The sequence below is a fragment of the Pipra filicauda genome, unplaced genomic scaffold, assembly GCF_003945595.2.
Source record: "Pipra filicauda isolate LSUMZ 115617 unplaced genomic scaffold, ASM394559v2 scaffold172_size1731463_pilon, whole genome shotgun sequence".
Classification (NCBI taxonomy): Eukaryota; Metazoa; Chordata; class Aves; order Passeriformes; family Pipridae; genus Pipra; species Pipra filicauda.
In genome coordinates this window covers 322,072-339,079 of record NW_024104240.1, presented here as the reverse complement: position 1 = coordinate 339,079, position 17,008 = coordinate 322,072, and the positions used below count along the sequence as shown (strand labels likewise).

The following is a 17,008-nucleotide window of genomic DNA, read 5'->3' as shown; positions in this document are numbered from 1 at the left end:
AAGCACTGCCCAGTCCAACACTCGTCCTCCCCAGTCTGCCCAGTGGCTACTGGGGAGATCTGGCCACGGGGCTGTCCAACACAACCTGCAGGGCTTCTGCACTGCTACAGAAATTCTGGGGCCAATGCTTAATTAGACACCAAACAGACACCAGGCTCACCTGAATACACAATCCAAAGCCTAGTGTGAATTAACAGCAGCTCTCCTTCCCTGCCAATCCCCCAGGGGACAAGCCAGGGACAGCACACAGTCTCCATTTTGGGCTTCAGACACTGAGGGGGATCAGGAGCTGCACAATGGCACGCCCAGTGTCACAAACGGACACAAAACCTGGATAGCTTCTGCTGGGAAAAAATCCAGTCCTCTTGGGACATTTCCAGCACATGAAGCTCCCATGGGGACGAGTGACCATAAGCACCATGGGCAGGATGGGGGGCCACAGCTTCCCTACAATTCCAGGGCAGTGGGATGACAGCAGCTTGTCCAGGGACATGCAAGGACCTGCCAGCACTCCTCTCCACAATTAACCACCTAATGAGAAGTGTCTGTGTGGGTGCAGCCCCAGCGAGTGTGACACAGCTCAGAGGATACTCCTGCCACAGAGAGATGCTCTCGCTCTCCCCCTGACAACTGGGCCCAGTCCCACTGCCCACCTTGGTCTCCTCAATCTGCATGATGGTGGCCTGGCAGTCTGAAATGCTGTCGTTGATGTAGTCAATGTTGGCCCCCAGCACCTCAATCTCCTCATTCAGCTCTTGCAGCCCTTTCTGCTCCATGGGGCTCTCTGCCTGCAGCTTCGCCCGCTTGCCCAGCAACGCCTCCTGCAGCAGTGACAGCTCCTCGCGTTTCTGGGGGAAAAGGGAAGGGGGATTGGCACTGTCTGCACAGCCATCCCCCTGTCCTGCACCCACCACCCGGCCCTCTCCATCCCCAGCACCACGGCCACCTTGATGAGCCTCTCCATGTCCGCCTCGAGGTTGACGATGGTCATCCTCTGCATGACGATGTCGAAGATGCGCCGCTCCAGCGACTGCCACTTGAGGCGGGCGGCTTTGCTGAAGGTCTGGCTTGAGCCCTTCTTGGGGAACTTCTTCCTGCAGCCAGAAGGGAGAACAGGCACATAGGCAGCCAGCCACACTGTGCTGGAGAGCTAGGCTTGCCCCAGGAGGATGCCAGGGCTTTGACTGGCCAGAAGCAGAGGAGCCATCTGCCCAACTTTTCCATTGCCCCTTAGCAAAGAGGGAAAAGAGATGAGCCCGGCAGGGTTTGTGCCATGGCATTTAATCCTTGTGGAAGGCCAGCTCTGGGCTCAAGCCCAGGTGACAGTCAGTCACAGTCTGCCAGCACAGCCCGTCACAGGGTCATTAGTTTAATACAGGTCAAGTGCACACTAAGAAGCCAGCCTTCAACCTCTGCCACCAGCCAAAAGCCAGGCACGGGGATCTCTGGGATGCCTTACTGTCCACCCACCCAGCCCCTGCCCTGACCTGGCAGGCCGAGCCCCGTTCACAGAGGACGAGGTGTCTCCCAGGAAGTTGTTGATTTTCCTGTTCCACTGGCGCACGATGCTGGAGACGGAGCGAGCGCCGGACTCGGGCTCGGAGGAGGTGGTGCTGGCCGAGACCTCTGCGCCCGAGTCCAGCATAGCCGGCTTCTGGCTCGTCCTGCCCGCCACCCGGTCTGACATGGGCTTGGCCAGACGGCGCAGTGCTGACACCTGCCCACGAGGAAGGGCAGAGGAGAGGGTGTCAGCTGGGCACCCCCACCCAGCCCAAACCTGCTGATGTCACTCCGTGGTCCCCATGGGACCAAGAGCGGCAGCTCTGTAGACCCAAAGCCCAGGGACATTTGGGCCTCATGGGTTTCCCTCTCCTCCCTCATCCCCACCCCTGCCACCAGGCTCTGCTGTCCAGGATGAGGAATTCTGCTGCTGCCTGCAACCATCTCCCACATGGTTCCTGAGCCACCAAACCCCTCCCACCCTTTTGGGAACCCCACTCCCAGAGCTGGTCCTGTCTAAAGGACAGGGTTTCTCTGAGCCAGGCACTGGGGGCCCAGCCCTGTATGGGGGGGCTGGGACCTGTGTGGAGACAACCCACTCCCCTCACCTCCTGGGTTTTCCTCCGCAGCACTATTTCCTGTTGCCGCTTCTGAGACTCCAGAGCCCTGATCTGGAACTGCATGAGGGAGAAAGAAAAAAGACACCCCTGGGGTCCTGTCCATTCACCCCAGTGATAGCTTCAGTCCCAGGGCTCCCTTTAGCACAATCTCACTCCTGATCCTAACAGTGAGCAGGTTCCCAGCCTCCAGCTGGCCCTGACTGCACGTTGACTCCCGCACACGGCAGGGGAGGGAGCCCACAGCATCCCCCACAACCACAGCAGAAGCTGAGGGAAGGCTTCAGGAACCAGCCAGCCAGGTGTGCTGTGCTGGGGCTGCACAGACCCCAGCGAGGCCATGGGCACAGCAGGGCCCCAAGCTTCACCGACTTGAAGTATTTATTGAGCACCTGGAGCGCCAGAGCAGGACAAACACCACCCCCCCAGCCAGGCCAGCCCCCCTGTACGGGCACACATGGCGAGCTGGGTTCTCACCTCCTGCCGGCGCTGCTCCTTCTTGAGCTGTGCAATCTCCCGGTTCCTCTTGGTCTCCACCAGCCGCCGCCGCTGCTGCTCCTCCCGCATCTGCTTCATCAGCGCGACCTGCAACGGAGGGTTCCGTGTGCCCCGACCGCCCCGGGCACCCGCCCACCCAGCAGACAGATGCTCTGCACTTGCCACCAGAGTGGAAAACATTGCTCCGAGCGGGAAGCCAGGCTTGTTCGGGGGATCCCTCCCTGCCCTGGCACATCCAGGTACCTTTGCCTTCTTCATCTCGGCCACCTCTGCCTGCAGCTTCCGCAGCTCCCGCTCGTAGCGGGACTGGTTCTTGAGCAGGCGAGCGTGCTCCTTCTGGGCTGCCTGGAGCTTCTGCAGGTCCCGGTTCATCTCCTTCAGCCGCTTCTCATAGTCTGCTTTGATCTTGTTGGCTTTCTCCTCTGTGTAACACTCCATGGTGCCTGGTGGGTGAGGAGAGGGTTTGCAACAGCCATGCACCCTGGGATCCTCCTGCACCCACATACCCTGCCTGGACACACCAGGCACTGCTTCCTCCCTGTCCCACCATAGCCCCCCCTCACCCCGCTGTGGGCTGGGGTCTGTCTGGGGATCCTGCTGGAAGGGTCCAGCACGGGGTGGAGACTCTGCTGGGCTGAGCTGTGTCTCCTGGCAGAGCTGCAGACTGAGACCCACAGCCACAGCATGGGTGACCCTGCCCTGTTTAGCCTGGACATCAGCCACAGCACAGGGTCTTTTGCCCCTGGTGTCCTCACTGAAGTGGTGGGGGCTCATGAAGTGGTGCTCAGTGCTACAAGAGGCTTTGCCTTGCCATCCTTCTCCAGCACCAGCAGGGTCCAGAGCTCTGTGCTGACTGGTCCTGCTCCCATAGCAAGACAAGCAGGGTCTTGGGGGGTCCCAGGGACTTGAGCAGAGGCAGAGGATGACAGAGCTCTACCAGAGCCAGTGTTGCATGCCAGGGGTGGATGCTCTGACTCTGAGTCAGCTGGGCAGGAGCAGGAACTGGGGGCCTGATGCTGCAGGGGTGGGATCCCACAGGTGAGGTGGTTCTCACTGAGGTTTTGCAGGACCCGGTCCCGCTCCAGCTGCGTGTCCCGAATCTTGTTCTGCAGTAGGATCAGCTTCTCCTCATACTGATGCTTGAGGGTCTGCAAGCGCCGCTGGCTGTTCTCCAGCTCATCAATCAGCTTCTGCTTGATCTCAATCTCACAGGTCAGATCTGCCAGATCAGCCTGGAAATTCACAGCTGGAGGCAGAGGGGGACAATCAGGCTGGGAGGGGTGGGGGAGCATCGCTCCCATGGCCCCAATGAGCCACAGCACGAGGAGAGGGCAGAGGAGCTGATGGGAACCCACATTGCTAGGGAGCAGCAGCACCCCAAAGAGCGCTGCAGCAACCCTGGGGCTCTTCCAAGTCCCCCAGAGTCCTGGGGTTCTGCCTTCCCAGGAGCAGAGCTCGTTGCCAGAGGCACCAGCAATGCCCCCACATGCCCAGGGCTGCACACAGATCTCCACTTTACCCTTCTCCTCTGCATCCGAGTCTGAGTCCACCAGGCTCTCTTCACTGCCCGAGTCCTCATCTTCATCCTCGCGCCCATCCTCTTCCTCACAGCCACTCTCATCCTGCTCCTCCTCCTCCTAAGAGAGAAGTGCCTAACATCAGCCTGCAGCACGGCCTGCTCTTCTCTCTGCAGCTCCTCCCTCCTCCAAACTTGAGCTCACCCTACAGCAACGCACCACGGCCCCCACAGTGGGGCTCAGCCTCGCACACCGGGTGCCCAGGGGCTGCAGCACCATTTCTGGACCCCTAGTGCACACTGCTGAGAGGAGCAGCTCTGTGCCCCATCCATCCTTGCATCCATCCCCTCCCAGCTGAGCAGCCCTGCATTGCCCAACCCCCCTTCACCTGTGCCAATTGAAACCAAGCCTCCAAAATTGTGGACCCCTTGCTCCACAGCAGGGCTGGCCGGGGAGCATCCAACTGCCCCCTGCAGCAGCAAAACGACCCTTCCAAATTCCTTCAGGGCCAGCCTGGGCTTGGTCCCTGTCCCATGTGGGGCAATCACAGCACTACACACCCAGACAACCCCTCGGTATGAGCACAATGCCCGCTCACCTCTTCCACCTCGTTCTCATCCGTCTCCTCCCCGTTGTCCTGCTGCAGTTTCTGCTGCTTCCTTAACGCCTCCTTCTCTGGGCTAAGGGGGGAGCAGAGCAGGGTTGTTAAGTCCCAGTGTGAGGGAACCTGGAAACAGGTCCCGCTGGGACCACCCTCAGCCGCCTGCTTTTGGACCCGCTGGGGAAAACAGCCTCTGGAATTGTGTGGTGGGCAAAAAGAAGGCACCAGCAAGGCAGGGCTGGGAGGGGAACCCAGACATCCAGGTGGATAAGTGAAGCAGGATACCCAATACCACAAGGAGCAGCCAAACCCACAGGCAGCCTCTCCACTCCCCAAACCTCTGCCTTCACCTCTTCCTCTGCTGCCTCCGCTCCTTCTTTTTCAGGCGCTCCAGGTCCTGCTTGGCCCGTCGGAGGACATCAGAGGCCTCTGAATCCACTGGCACGGCGGGGCTGCACAGACCTGCCAGGCCAGCAGCTGGGGAGGAGCCCATGGAGTAGGGGGGCCGGGCAGAGGCTCGGGACAGGCTGCGGCGCAGGGACTCGTTCATGGACTCGCTCTCCAGAAGCTTCGTTCTAGGGAGTGGAAACAGGATGTAGTCAAAGAGGGGCCATCCCACTGCCCCCAGTTTGGGTTGGGAGGGACCTTAAAGCTCATCTCATTCCAACCCCCTGCCATGGGCAGGGACACCTTCCACTAGCCCAGGTTGCTCCAAGCCCCATCCACTTGCAGGGATGGGACTGGCACAGCAGCTTTGGGCAACCTGTGCCAGTGTCTCACCACCCTCACAGGGAAGAATTTCTTCCTAACTTCTAACCCAAATCTCTCCACTTTTAGTTTAAAGCTGTTCCCCCTTGTCCCACTGCTATGTGCCCATGCTTAAAAAAAAAAAAAAAAAAAGAAAAAGAAAGAAAAAAATCATTCTCCCTCTTTTTCAGAAGCACCATTTAGTCACTGGAAGGGGCTCTAAGGTCTCCCTTCTACAGACTGAACACGATGTGTTCGGATGGTGTAAGCCAGGGATGGATCCGCTACTAAGCCATTCCAGGTACTGATGGGTCAGAAAGTCACAACGCTGCCAGACAGGGTCCCAGGATCATGCAAGAGACTGGGGTGGACCCAACTTTGGGGGGCCAGCAGTCCCTCAGAGACCCCAGGCACTCCCAACAGGATCACCCCCTCCATCAATGCCTACACCAAGGACAACAATGGCCGAAGCACTGCCCAGCACCAAGGCTGGGCCTCCTACAACCCCCTGCAGCAGCAGTGCCATCAGCTGCTGTTCCACGGGGCTCACAGCTCACCCCAGCGACACTGGAGGCAGCGAGCTGTGAGACACCCAGGCTCGGACCCAGACACCAGGACCCCAGTGACACACCAGCCCTGCACCCACTCACCTCAGCTCTTCAATCTCCCGGATGTAGTTCTGGATGAGGGTGCCGATGGCTTCGTTACCATCCCCTGCAGGGGCAGAGGCACAGGCGGGTCGAGGCAGGCCCAGGCTGTACCACAGACCCCATCCCAGCCGTGCTGCCTGGTGACCCACCGTGCCACGCGCTAGCCAAGCCTCACCTGCCTTGGCCAGCATCAGGTTGGCCTCCTGGCTCATGAGGTAGGTGACCCTGCTGTTGATGGCATCGATGGCCTCCTGCATGGCCTTCACCCTCATGCGCAGGGCGCTGTTCTCCTTCTGCAGCATGGTGTTCTCGCGGAACAGGTCGCTGTACCCCTCTGCGCCGTCCTCCCCGATGACTCGCTTGCCCTGTGGGACAGGAGGGAAGCCCCTGAGTGCAGGGTGAGCTGGGACATGGGGACCCACCACTGCATCCCTAAGGGCAACCCCAGACACCACAGCAGGGACAAACCTAAGGACCAGAAAAGTCTGAGCTGAACAGGCAGAGGGTGAGAGATGTTTCAGGGCTTCTCCCTGCCTTAGCACTCCCAAAACCTAACCAAGGTCCTGCTTGTCACAGGCAAGACACTGTCTCTTAAGCCTCCTGACTCCTCTAGACATTACCCCTATCCATAGGGGCAGGGGATGGGAAGCAGGAGGGTCTGTCCCACTAAACCTGCCCCAATTCAAACATGAGGAGTGGGGCTTTCTGCACTTGCCTCCATCTGCTCCATCAGCTGGGTTTGCCCGGGGTGGATTAAATTCTCCTCACAGCACCTTGTGAGACTGTGTTTGGGATCTGTGCTGAAAACAGCACTGATTCCACAGGGATGATTTAGCTCTTGCTGAGCAGGGCTTGCACAGCACTAAGCCCTTCACCCTGCCCCACCAGCATTAGGCCGAGGGCGTAGAAGAAGCTGTGGGAACACAGCTGGGACAGCTGCCCCCCACTGACCACAGGGATATCCCAGACCATACAATGTCATGCTCAGCATACAAAGCTGGGCGAAGGAGGAAGAATGGGGGGCATGTCTGGAGTGTCATCCCAAGTCACCATTACACCTGACAGAGCCCTGCTGTGCTGGGGATGGCTGAGCATCTCCCTGTGATGGGACATGGGGAATGAGTTCCGTGGTTTGCTTTACTTATCAAACTGCCTGTATCTCAACCCATGAGTTTTCTGTTACTCTCCCCGTTCTCTCCCCCATCCCACTGGTGGGGCAGTGAGTGAGCAGCCCCATGGCTGGCCAGGGCAGGGTTAGGGTAGGGTACAGGACCACTCACTGCCTTGTACTCCATCAGTTCCATCTGCAGGCGGGCGATCTCAGCCCGCAGGGCACTGATCTGCTGGCTTGTCTTGTCCTGGTTCACCACCACTTTGTTCTTGATGTTGCGAGCCCGGTTGGCGTATTTGAGCGTGTTCAGGGTCTCCATGAAGTCCCGGTCAGAGGGGCTCACACAGGCAATCATGATGGTTTGGCTTGGGGATGCAAGGGCAGGGTGAAAGCCAGTCCCCCCCCACGATGTAGCAGCTCAGCAGCTGGAAAGCCAGGACCCAGCACAGGCCACGTGCCCCCAGACACCCATCTTGGATGGGGAGCCATCTATATTTTATAACCAAGGTATAAAGTGGGTTCATCCCTCCCAGAGCCAGAGCACCCACAAGACCATCGAAGCACCACATCACACAGCACTGAGCAAAGGCAGCTCCCTCTGGTCAGCCCACCCATTCTGGGATTGCCAGGGAAGACCTGGCTCTTTGGAGAAGAGGCAGGGAATTCAATCCCCCCCATGCAGGGCACCAGCACCTGCCAAGTCCCAGATCTGCGAGGGCTCAGGAGGGTTTTGCATCAGCTGATTCTGTCAAAGCTGCCAATTGCACCTTGGGCTGATGAGGAGCCAAGGCCTTTACATCTGCAAAGTCATGCCATGCCTGGAAGAAGGTATCCCCTCCCCACTGGGCACCCACGGGAGTGCTGAAATAGCTCCTGCATGGCTCCAGAGCCCCTCAGCTCTATCTGCAGAGGGACAGTCCCTGCAGCCCTAGCCCCAAGCTCAGCCCCCCCCTTACCTGTTGCCCCCAAGGGAATCCTGCAGCAGGCGGGTGAGCTTGGAGTCGCGGTAGGGCACGTGCACGACTTTCTTGCTCTGGTCTCCGAGGGCACTGATGACGTTCCCCAAGGCCAGCTACCAACACAAAGGGAAGGCCCCCAAATTCAGCCCTAGCTGAGCATACAGCTGCCACACAGCCAGCATGTCAGGCCTGGGGCATGTGCTGTGGCACAGGTTTGGGTTGCACAAGGGGGAGGCGGGGGGCTTCCCTTGCCAGTCTCACCTTCCCCCCTCTTCCCTGGCCTGTGCCTTTCTCCCATGTTGCACTGAGAAGCAACATCGAGCCCTAGAGTGGTCTTTTTAGCTCAGATTAACAGACCTCACACTTTTGGGACTTGCACCCCTGTGCTCAGCTGCACCCCCCCCAGCCCTGCCCTCGGCAACAGAGCCGTGCTCTCACCACTGGCACTGTGAATATTCCTGCCCTCAGGGCCGGGCAGCGCAAACCCCAGCTGAGACAGCAGCACCCCAACAGTGCAGAGCAGCTCTGGGCAGGACCCAGAAGTGTCACAGGCTCCCCCAGGCAGGCTCTGCCTCCCTGCTCCCCCTGCCCGCCGGTGCCAGGCTCGGGGCCGTACCAGCCCGCAGTTGATGGAGATCCCTTCCTTCGCCCTCTCGCCGGTTGCTCCCGTCCGCTTCAGCCTCTCCGAGCCAGCCAGGTCCACAAAGTGAAACTTGGCTGTCAAGGTCTCGTACTCGGTGGCGGGTTGGGATCCATCCAGGAGGCCGGTCACCTCCCCGTTCACCTGCAGCCAGGGACACAGGAAGGGTCACCACCGCAGACCTGGAGCAGGCTGAAGGTGCTTTGGCTGCACTCAGATGTCAGCAAGAGCCTGAGCATTCTCCCTCCACATCCAGCCCCTTGGGGATGGAGACGGGACTCCAACAACAGCTTGCTCTGAGCCATCTCTGGGCCAGATCATCACTGCCTTGGATCAGCTCACTCTCAGCTCCCATCAAATCCTAACACTGGCTACGACTGGAAAGAAGACAGATTTCAAACTCTCTCCCCTTCCCAAGGGACCTCCACGCATTGCCCGGGTATGGGGCCCAGGAACAGCCTGGCCATGAGGCAGCAGCACGTCTCACCAGCTCTGGGCGGGCACACACTCTCGTCTGGCACAGGTGAATGGTGAAGATGGCGTGGGACCGGGAGCTCTGCACGTTCATCTGGGTGCTGGCGGTGGTACGGGAAAGAGCTCCCTGTTTTAGGCACTGGATCAGCTACAATGACACCAGGCAGGGAAGAAAACCTTGAAGTACCTTTGTAGGGAGTCAGGACAGACCCTGTGCAGCCCAGTGGACACACCAACCTCTCCCAGAACCCCCTTGGGACTGCACCATGCCACCCTGGGAGAGATCTCCCCTTGCCGAGATGTCCCCACACAGCACACCCCTGGCCAGTGGTACCCAGCTGCCACCCCTGCTCCACGCCTGCCCACCCCACACCCACCTCGTCCTGCGAGCTGATGAGGCGCGACGTGACCCCCGTGGTGTAGATGCTCCCACTGGCATCCTCGTGGATTTTGATGTTGGATTTGCGGTGCCGCGCGTCAGGGTCGCGGGCGCTGTCGAACAGGTCCAGGATCTCCTCATTGTAGAGCTGAGTGGGGCAGCAGCAGGCGTGGGGTGAGCAGGGGGAAGCAGGAGGCTCCTCGAGCCCTCTGGCACCCCCCTGCCACCCCCCAGAGCTGGGGCTGCACGTCTGCTCACGCGTGTGTGCAAGGCTGAGCAGGGCAGCTGGTGTGTGTGCGAGCGCAGGAGAGGAGGCACAAGCCTGTGCATGCAGAGAGGAGATGATGCACAGAATCCTGGAATCCTTCAGGTTGGAAAAGCCCTCTAAGACCATCGAGTCCAACCGTTCCCCCAGCACTGCCGTGGCCACCACTAAACCATGTCCCCAAGTGTCACACCCACACATCTTTTGAACCCTTCCAGGGATGGTGACTCCACCACTGCCCTGGGTAGCCTGTGACAGCACCTGACCGCCCTTTCAGGGAAGAATTTTTCCCTAATATCCAATCTAAACCTCCCCTGGTGCAACTTGAGGACATTTCCTCTTGTCCTGTCATTTCTTACTTGGGAGAAGAACCCAACACCCACCTGGCTCCACCTTCCTGTCAGGGAGTTGCAAAGAGTGAGGAGGTCCCCCTGAGCCTCCTTTTCTCCAGGCTGAGCCCCCCCCAACTCCTCCAGCCACTCCTCATCACACTGGTGCTCCAGACCCTTCCCCAGCTCCGTTCCCTTCCCTGGACACACTCCAGCCCCTCAATGTCTTTCTTGTCATGAGGGGCCCAAAACTGCACCCAGGATTTGAGGTGGGGCCTCACCAGCGTCCAGCCCAGGGGGATGGGCACTGCCCTGGTCCTGCTGGTCACACTATGGCTGGTACAAGCCAGCATGCCATTGGCCTTCTTGCCCACCTGGGCACACTGCTGGCTCATGTTCAAGCACCCCCAGGTCCCTTCCTTGCCCACCAGGAGCTTTCCAGTTGCTCTGCCCCCAGTCTGGAGCACTGCACGGGGTTACATGATGCACAGGCGAGCTCTGAGCTGCCTGTGCAGGTACCAGCTGGGATGGGATGCCTGGAGGAATGGGGTGTGGGGGCACACCTGTGTGCAGGTGTGCATCCACATGCCTGTCTGCCCCACAAAGCTCTGAGCTGCACTCTGGGTTGGTTCCTGCTGCCCAATCCTGTCCTGTCCCTGGCCCACACACAAGCAGCTCTGCAGGAACAGGACATTTTCAGAGCCCTGCCTCCAGGGCCTGAGCAGACACCCGTGAGCTACACATCCCCCTGACTTTCCTGGCTCACCTGAGGAGCCCCAGCCACATGAGCCAGCAGAGCCCCACTCCCATCACAACTCCCTGAGGTCATCTCTGCCAGATGGAAAGGAGATGAGGGGGACCAGGGAGTGCTGGACAAGCAGGGAAAACCTGCAGCCCCGGAGCTGACAGAGGATGTCCCCCATACATATCTTGACCCTGCAGCATCCTCTCTCACCCTGGGGTGGGGGGACACCCCTGCCCATCTGTCCCCTCACCACCACCACTCAGTATCACTCTCTTGCACTCACATCCCAGTGCAGAGAGCAGGGTCACCCAAGGACTGCAGGTTCCTGGCCAGCAGGACGGATCAGGCTAATCCCTCCCTGGCTGCCCCAGGTGCAACTGGGCTCCTTGAGCGTTTAAACCTTCTCCCAGGAGCAGAGTCACAGGACAGGGATCAGCTGGGCAAGTCCTGTGCCCCTGCTGGGACAGTGGGTTGGTGACCAGTGCCTGATGTGGCCACACGCCCAGGCTGGCACAGCAGAGCCATTATCACCACAAAACCCTCCCTGTGTCACCTGGATGAGGGTGGCTGCAGAACAGGGCTTGGCACAGTGGCTCAAGAGCTCCTGGTTGAATGTCCATGCTGCCAGGGTGGACCAACAACCTTGGTCACTGGGTCACCAGGCAGCAGGTTTTATTCTCCCCACTTGTAACAGAGCCCTTGGGGAGACTTCAAGCCCCCTCAGCTGGAAGATCCCCCCCACCCCGGGGCTGCCAATTTCCCTGGTGAGCAGCTTTGAAACAAAGCAGAGGAATCCTTGTTCCCACCCTCCCCCGCAGCCACTGGACAAACATCTGAGTCTGAGAGCCAAACCAACCAGGGTCAGAGGTGATGGAGAGAGGGAAAGACTACAGGAAATGCCCACGGCAGTTGTGTGACCCCACGCAGGGCTACTGCTCTGTCATCCTCGAGTCCACCTCTTGGTCTGCAAAGATGTTTCCTAGGATGGCCTGGTCCAGAGGCAGCACTGGAGGCACCCATCCTTCCAGTGTCTCAATCCCAGCAAACAGGTCACCCAGGACAGGCAGGAAACTGTCCCCGTTTCCACCCCAGCCCACAGGATCCCCAGAGAGGAGCCTCACGAGCTGAACACAATTGGGAAGGCAGCCAGGAGCTTGGATAGGCCAAGTGATGGGAAGGGAAGGACACAACAGCAACAACGTGGGACCTAACAAGGGCTCTGCAGATGAAGACCTAAGTGGGAAGGATTTCTCCAGCAAGGAGGTGACTTTGGGCACTGCTTCCCCTCTCCAGGCCATCAGCATCTGGAGTCACCCAGATGTGATGGTCAACAAAGCCACCTGGAGGCAAGATCACAGCACGGGGCCCCTCCCTGCCCATCTCCCATGGGTGCACCCCAGGTCAGGACCCCAACCAGATGAAGCTTGCTCAGGAGCTCAGCTTTGTTCAACAGCACCCTGTGCTTTCTCACTGGGGCATTAAACCAGTTCCCACTCACACCTCTTTGCTCCTTCACCACAGGAGCAGCCCCCAGGGACACTGCTGCCAACACACAAGGTCCATGGGCTTCCCAGGACAAACTTCTCCAGGGAATGAAGCAGTTAATAGAAGAGGCTTTTGAATTGGAGAAGCCAGAAGAGAGGCGGGAGAGGATGCATTGAAACACTCTCAAGGTCAAAGGCCATGGGAAATAGCACAGCCCTTCCTCAAATCCTCCCAAGAGTGGCCACTTTCTTCTCTCCCTGTTTCACTGGCAACACTGGTCCAGACACAGGCCAGCAGGTATCCCGCTATCCTGGACCTCAGACAGGGGTAAGACAGTCCAGAGCCCCTGAATCCCCAGAGGACCAAGCCATAGGCCCCTTTCCCATGGGGGGACTCCCTCTACCCAGTTTGTAGCCATCCTGAAGCCAACAACATCCAGGTGCTTTGAGTCCCCACTGCACCCGCACGCACACCCGGTCCCACCACGCCTGCCCGGGGTGCAGCTCTGTCCGGGAGCAGTCCGGACATGGACTCAAGACACGGGAGCAGAGAAGGACAGGGCAGGGCCACGGTGTCCCCCAGAGCTCCTGTCACCCACCTCCAGGAACTGGGCGCTGACTTTGAACTCGGGTGCTGCCACGCCCTGGCTCTGAGCCGCGCGCTTGCGCTCCTCGATGCCGCTGAAGAGGTGGCCGATGGCCCGCGGGATGATGCCCTGCTCCTCCTCGGAGATGCTCATGTCGAAGCCAGTGCCCATGGTGTACGTCTTCCCCGCGCCAGTCTGTGCAGAGACAGTGAGGGGAGAGCTGGCCGTGCCCCCCCCCCGGCTCAGCTCTGCCTAATGCACCCCCACTGCCCCCCTGCCGCTCCAGGCTCCCCAGACGCCCTTGCTGAGCCACTCTGATCCCCACCACCACACTGATTCCCACCCCAGCCCTGCCGCCCCCTCCTCCCACCCATGGCCACCCCCCACTGCCCCAGCTCTCACCAGCCAGGGATAACTCCGTCCTCTCCACACCCAGAAACTCACACACACCCCACTTTCCCGAAGCTCTGCGAGTGCCCTCTCAGTACCCCCGGTGCTGCTGGAGGGCAGAGCGTTGAGGCCAGAGGGGGCAGGGCCCATACCTGCCCGTATGCCAGCACTGTGGCATTGTAGCCCTCAAAGCAGCCCTCGATGAGCTTCCCCATGCAGGTGGTGTAGATCCGCTCCTGCCACGTGTCCAGGTCAAAGACAAAGTCGTAGGTGAAGGCCTTGTCCTTCCCCAGCAGCACCTGGGGCTCGCCAGGTGTCACCGAGGTGCAGATGTGACATCCCTCTATCTTCTCTTTGGGCAGCTGGGGACGGATCCTGTGGGAAGAGAAGTAGGCTGAGGGCAGCCTCATGGCTCACCCCATTCTTGGGGACACCAGTCTGGTCCCCAGGACGTGAGCACAGCCCGTGCCAGGCACCAACGTGTCCTGGGGTGTGTCCAGTCCAGCACAGCCGGCTGGTCAAGGGCACAGAGCTGTCCCCTGTTGCCCTGCACTGGTGTAGCCTCACCATGAGCACTGTGTGCAGTTTTGGGCACCACAATATAAAAAGAATGTAAAGGTACATTCTTAGTGTCCAAAGGAGGGACATGAGGATGGGAAAGGGCCTAGAGGGGCCATATGAGAAGTGGTTGAGGTCACTTGGCTTGTTCAGCTGGAGAGGAAGAGCCTGAGGTCAGACCTCCTCGGGGTCTGCAACTTCCTCAGGAGGGGCAGCACCAATCTCTGCTCTCTGTGACCAGTGACAGGACCTGAGGGAAAGGCATGAAACTGTGTCACGGGAGGTTTAAGATGGATATTAGGAACAGTTTCTTCCCTCAGAGGGTGGTTGGGCACTGAACAGGCTCCTCAGAGCAGTGGTCACAGGCCCAAGGCTGCCAGAGCTCAAGGAGAGTTTGGACAGTGCTCTCAAGCACACAGTGAGATTGCTGGAGTGTCTTGTGCAGGACCAGGAGTTGGGCTGGATGATCCTCGTGGGTCCCTTCCAGCTCAGGACATTCTACAATCCATGCTGGAACCATGGCTGCTGCCGGCAGGGGATGGGCAGCACCTCTGCCTGTGGCATGGAGCAAACAGGGCAGGGGATGCTTCAGCTCCTGCATCCTGCCAGGGCAAGGGGTGGGCAGCCGGGCTGCAGCACAGCCCCACTCGCTCCCAACACAGACAGATCAAACTGCAACTACAAAGGCTTGAAATGCAAAATGCAAAAACACGACGAGACAGTCCCAGCGCCAAACCCACCGTCTGCGCCAAACCCCCGCCCAGCCCACGGGCTGTCCCCAGCCCTGGACCCGCCGACGGGACAGGGACAGGGACAGGCTGGGCTGGGCTGGCTCGGGCAGAGAGCAGGACCCACCCGCCTCATCCCACCCACCGCGTCCAACCACTGCCCGAGAAACGCGGGAGCAGAGCGGCAGGACCCGCACAGACCCCGCTCCGCCTCAGGGCTGCACAGCTCTGGCTGCCGGTGGATCCACCAGCTGCAGGAAGCTGGGGACTCCCAGAGGGCTCGTAGAGAAAGAGGGGGTTTGGAACCAAGTGCCATGCAAATAGCTCTCCCCAGCGCTAATGACTGCACGGCTCCCCTCCCCGGGTGCTCCATAAACACAGCTATTAATTCCTCCAAACCGCATCCCTGGCAAGCCACATCACGACCTGAGCAGCCGCTGTGGGGACCGAGACTCAGAATCATAGAATCTCCCGAGCTGGAAGGGACCCACAAGGACCATCGAGTCCAACTCCTGGCCCTGCACGGGACACCTCCAACAATCCCACCCTGTCCCTGAGAGCATTGTTCAAACGCTCCTTGAGCTCCTTGGCAGCCTTGGGTCCGTGACCACTGCCCTGGGGAGCCTGTTCAGTGCCCGACCACCCTCTGGGGGAAGAACCTTTTCCTGATAAGCAGCTTAAACCTCCCCTGGCACAGTTTCATGCAGGAGCCACTGATCCATGCCCAGAGGCAAGCAAAGCCCGGAGGGGGGCAAACCCCTGGGCCGTGTTTGGGGGCACAGGGTGTCCCTGTCGGGGACAGGCAGCAACGGGAGCACCTCTTCACCCCCTCACCCTGCACAGCAGACGCGTGGGAACAGCTCTGCGCCTCCCTGGATATATTTAGCTCAGCAGCCACAACAAAAAAGCAGTTTCTGATGTGCTCAGTCCCAGACTCACTCCTGTCGCCTTCCCAGGTCCCACCCTCCTCCAGGAAAATTATTCCCGACTTTTAATTACTTTTGGACCAAGATGATGTGGTTCCGCCACCCCCACCCCAGACACGCACAGCAACTGCAGCCCCAAGGAATGGGCAGAGGAACAAACTGGAACCACAGTATGCTTGGGAATTCTTTTTCCTCTCGGGAAAAATGAGAGCAGGTTTTCAGCAAAATTTTTCTTTCCCTCTCTGCCCCCCCCTTCACTCCTCCCAGGGGATTAAATACCTCCAAGGGGAGTTGGCAAGAGGATGAGCAGCAGCACTGGAGGGGTGTGTGCATGTTAACTTTCACAGGGCGTTTAGGAACCCACCTCCAGCCTGGCCATGCTGGGCTGTTCCAGTGTCCACACACCAACACCAACATCTGCCCCAGTCCCCACAGCATCATGGGGGTCTTATGTGGCCACCAGGAGACATCACAGAGGGTTTCTCTAGGCCAGTGCAGCTGCTCCCCTGTGTTCAACTGCCCCAGCACTCCCACACCACGGTGTCCCATCCCTGCCCTCCCAGGAAGCACATCACCACACTGGGCAGCAGGCAACGTGAGACCCTGGTTGGGCCAGGGAGGTGCTCATGTGTTGTTCAGGTCATGCCCAGGCACCACAATACCTCCACCAGACAGAGAATCATGGAATTATTCAGGTTGAAAAAACCCTCTAAGATCACCAAGTCCAACCATTCCCCCAGCACTGCCATATTCACCACTAAACCATGTCCACGAGAACCGGGTGTGATGCTGTCAGGGCCCAGCCTGTGGACGATGGAACTGCTCCCTCACCTGCCCCTGGACACAGCCAGCCAACCTGCTCTGCACCTGGTCATGGGCCACCAGCCAGGAGGACAGCTTGTGCCAACCACCAGGACCCACTGCAGAGCCGAGCACACCAGGGTGCTGTGGCCAGAAGGGCTGGGACACCACCGAGAGCCCTTCTGCCCCCCCGGGAGTCCACACACAGCACAGGCTCCTGTGGTTATGTGGCAATTAGGGACATCCCTGCTAAGCAGCAGCCAAAATTAAGCAGCAGTTCACCAGCAGGGCGCTGCCTTGACACCTTCCAGCTCGGCAGGAGTGACCTGAGCCCCAGCTCTCCCTTGTGCCCAGCCGGCCCCACGCTGGCACTGGTGATGGTTCTTACCCAAAGCCAGCGTGGGGAGGACACAGGTTGTCCTGGGACCAGCAGGGTGCTCAGCACCACCCCCATCTCCCTCCCACCCCTATGGATAAACCGACCTCAGCACAGGCAACACCC

General features: G+C 59.5%; 1 protein-coding gene across 5 annotated transcripts in view; it reads right to left on the bottom strand.

Annotated features, from left to right (window-relative positions):
• The window catches only part of KIF21B (kinesin family member 21B), a 45,515-nt gene that overhangs the window by 18,799 nt on the left and 9,708 nt on the right, over positions 1-17,008 (bottom strand). For all 5 annotated transcript variants that reach the window (XR_003542126.2, XR_005562944.1, XM_027728910.2 and 2 more), the window contains exons 2-20: positions 13,646-13,868; positions 13,116-13,298; positions 9,692-9,841; positions 9,328-9,462; positions 8,817-8,984; positions 8,198-8,313; positions 7,411-7,606; positions 6,306-6,495; positions 6,131-6,194; positions 5,084-5,308; positions 4,731-4,812; positions 4,135-4,252; positions 3,670-3,861; positions 2,859-3,058; positions 2,595-2,702; positions 2,109-2,177; positions 1,488-1,717; positions 947-1,094; positions 654-848 (exon numbers count right to left, since the gene is read on the bottom strand). Coding sequence is in view for 3 of the 5 variants with exons in the window: in XM_027728910.2 (XP_027584711.1) it covers positions 654-848; positions 947-1,094; positions 1,488-1,717; positions 2,109-2,177; positions 2,595-2,702; positions 2,859-3,058; positions 3,670-3,861; positions 4,135-4,252; positions 4,731-4,812; positions 5,084-5,308; positions 6,131-6,194; positions 6,306-6,495; positions 7,411-7,606; positions 8,198-8,313; positions 8,817-8,984; positions 9,328-9,462; positions 9,692-9,841; positions 13,116-13,298; positions 13,646-13,868 (2,992 nt within the window). In the remaining 2 variants the exon portion in view is untranslated. The remainder of the gene's footprint in view (positions 1-653; positions 849-946; positions 1,095-1,487; positions 1,718-2,108; positions 2,178-2,594; positions 2,703-2,858; positions 3,059-3,669; positions 3,862-4,134; positions 4,253-4,730; positions 4,813-5,083; positions 5,309-6,130; positions 6,195-6,305; positions 6,496-7,410; positions 7,607-8,197; positions 8,314-8,816; positions 8,985-9,327; positions 9,463-9,691; positions 9,842-13,115; positions 13,299-13,645; positions 13,869-17,008) is intronic.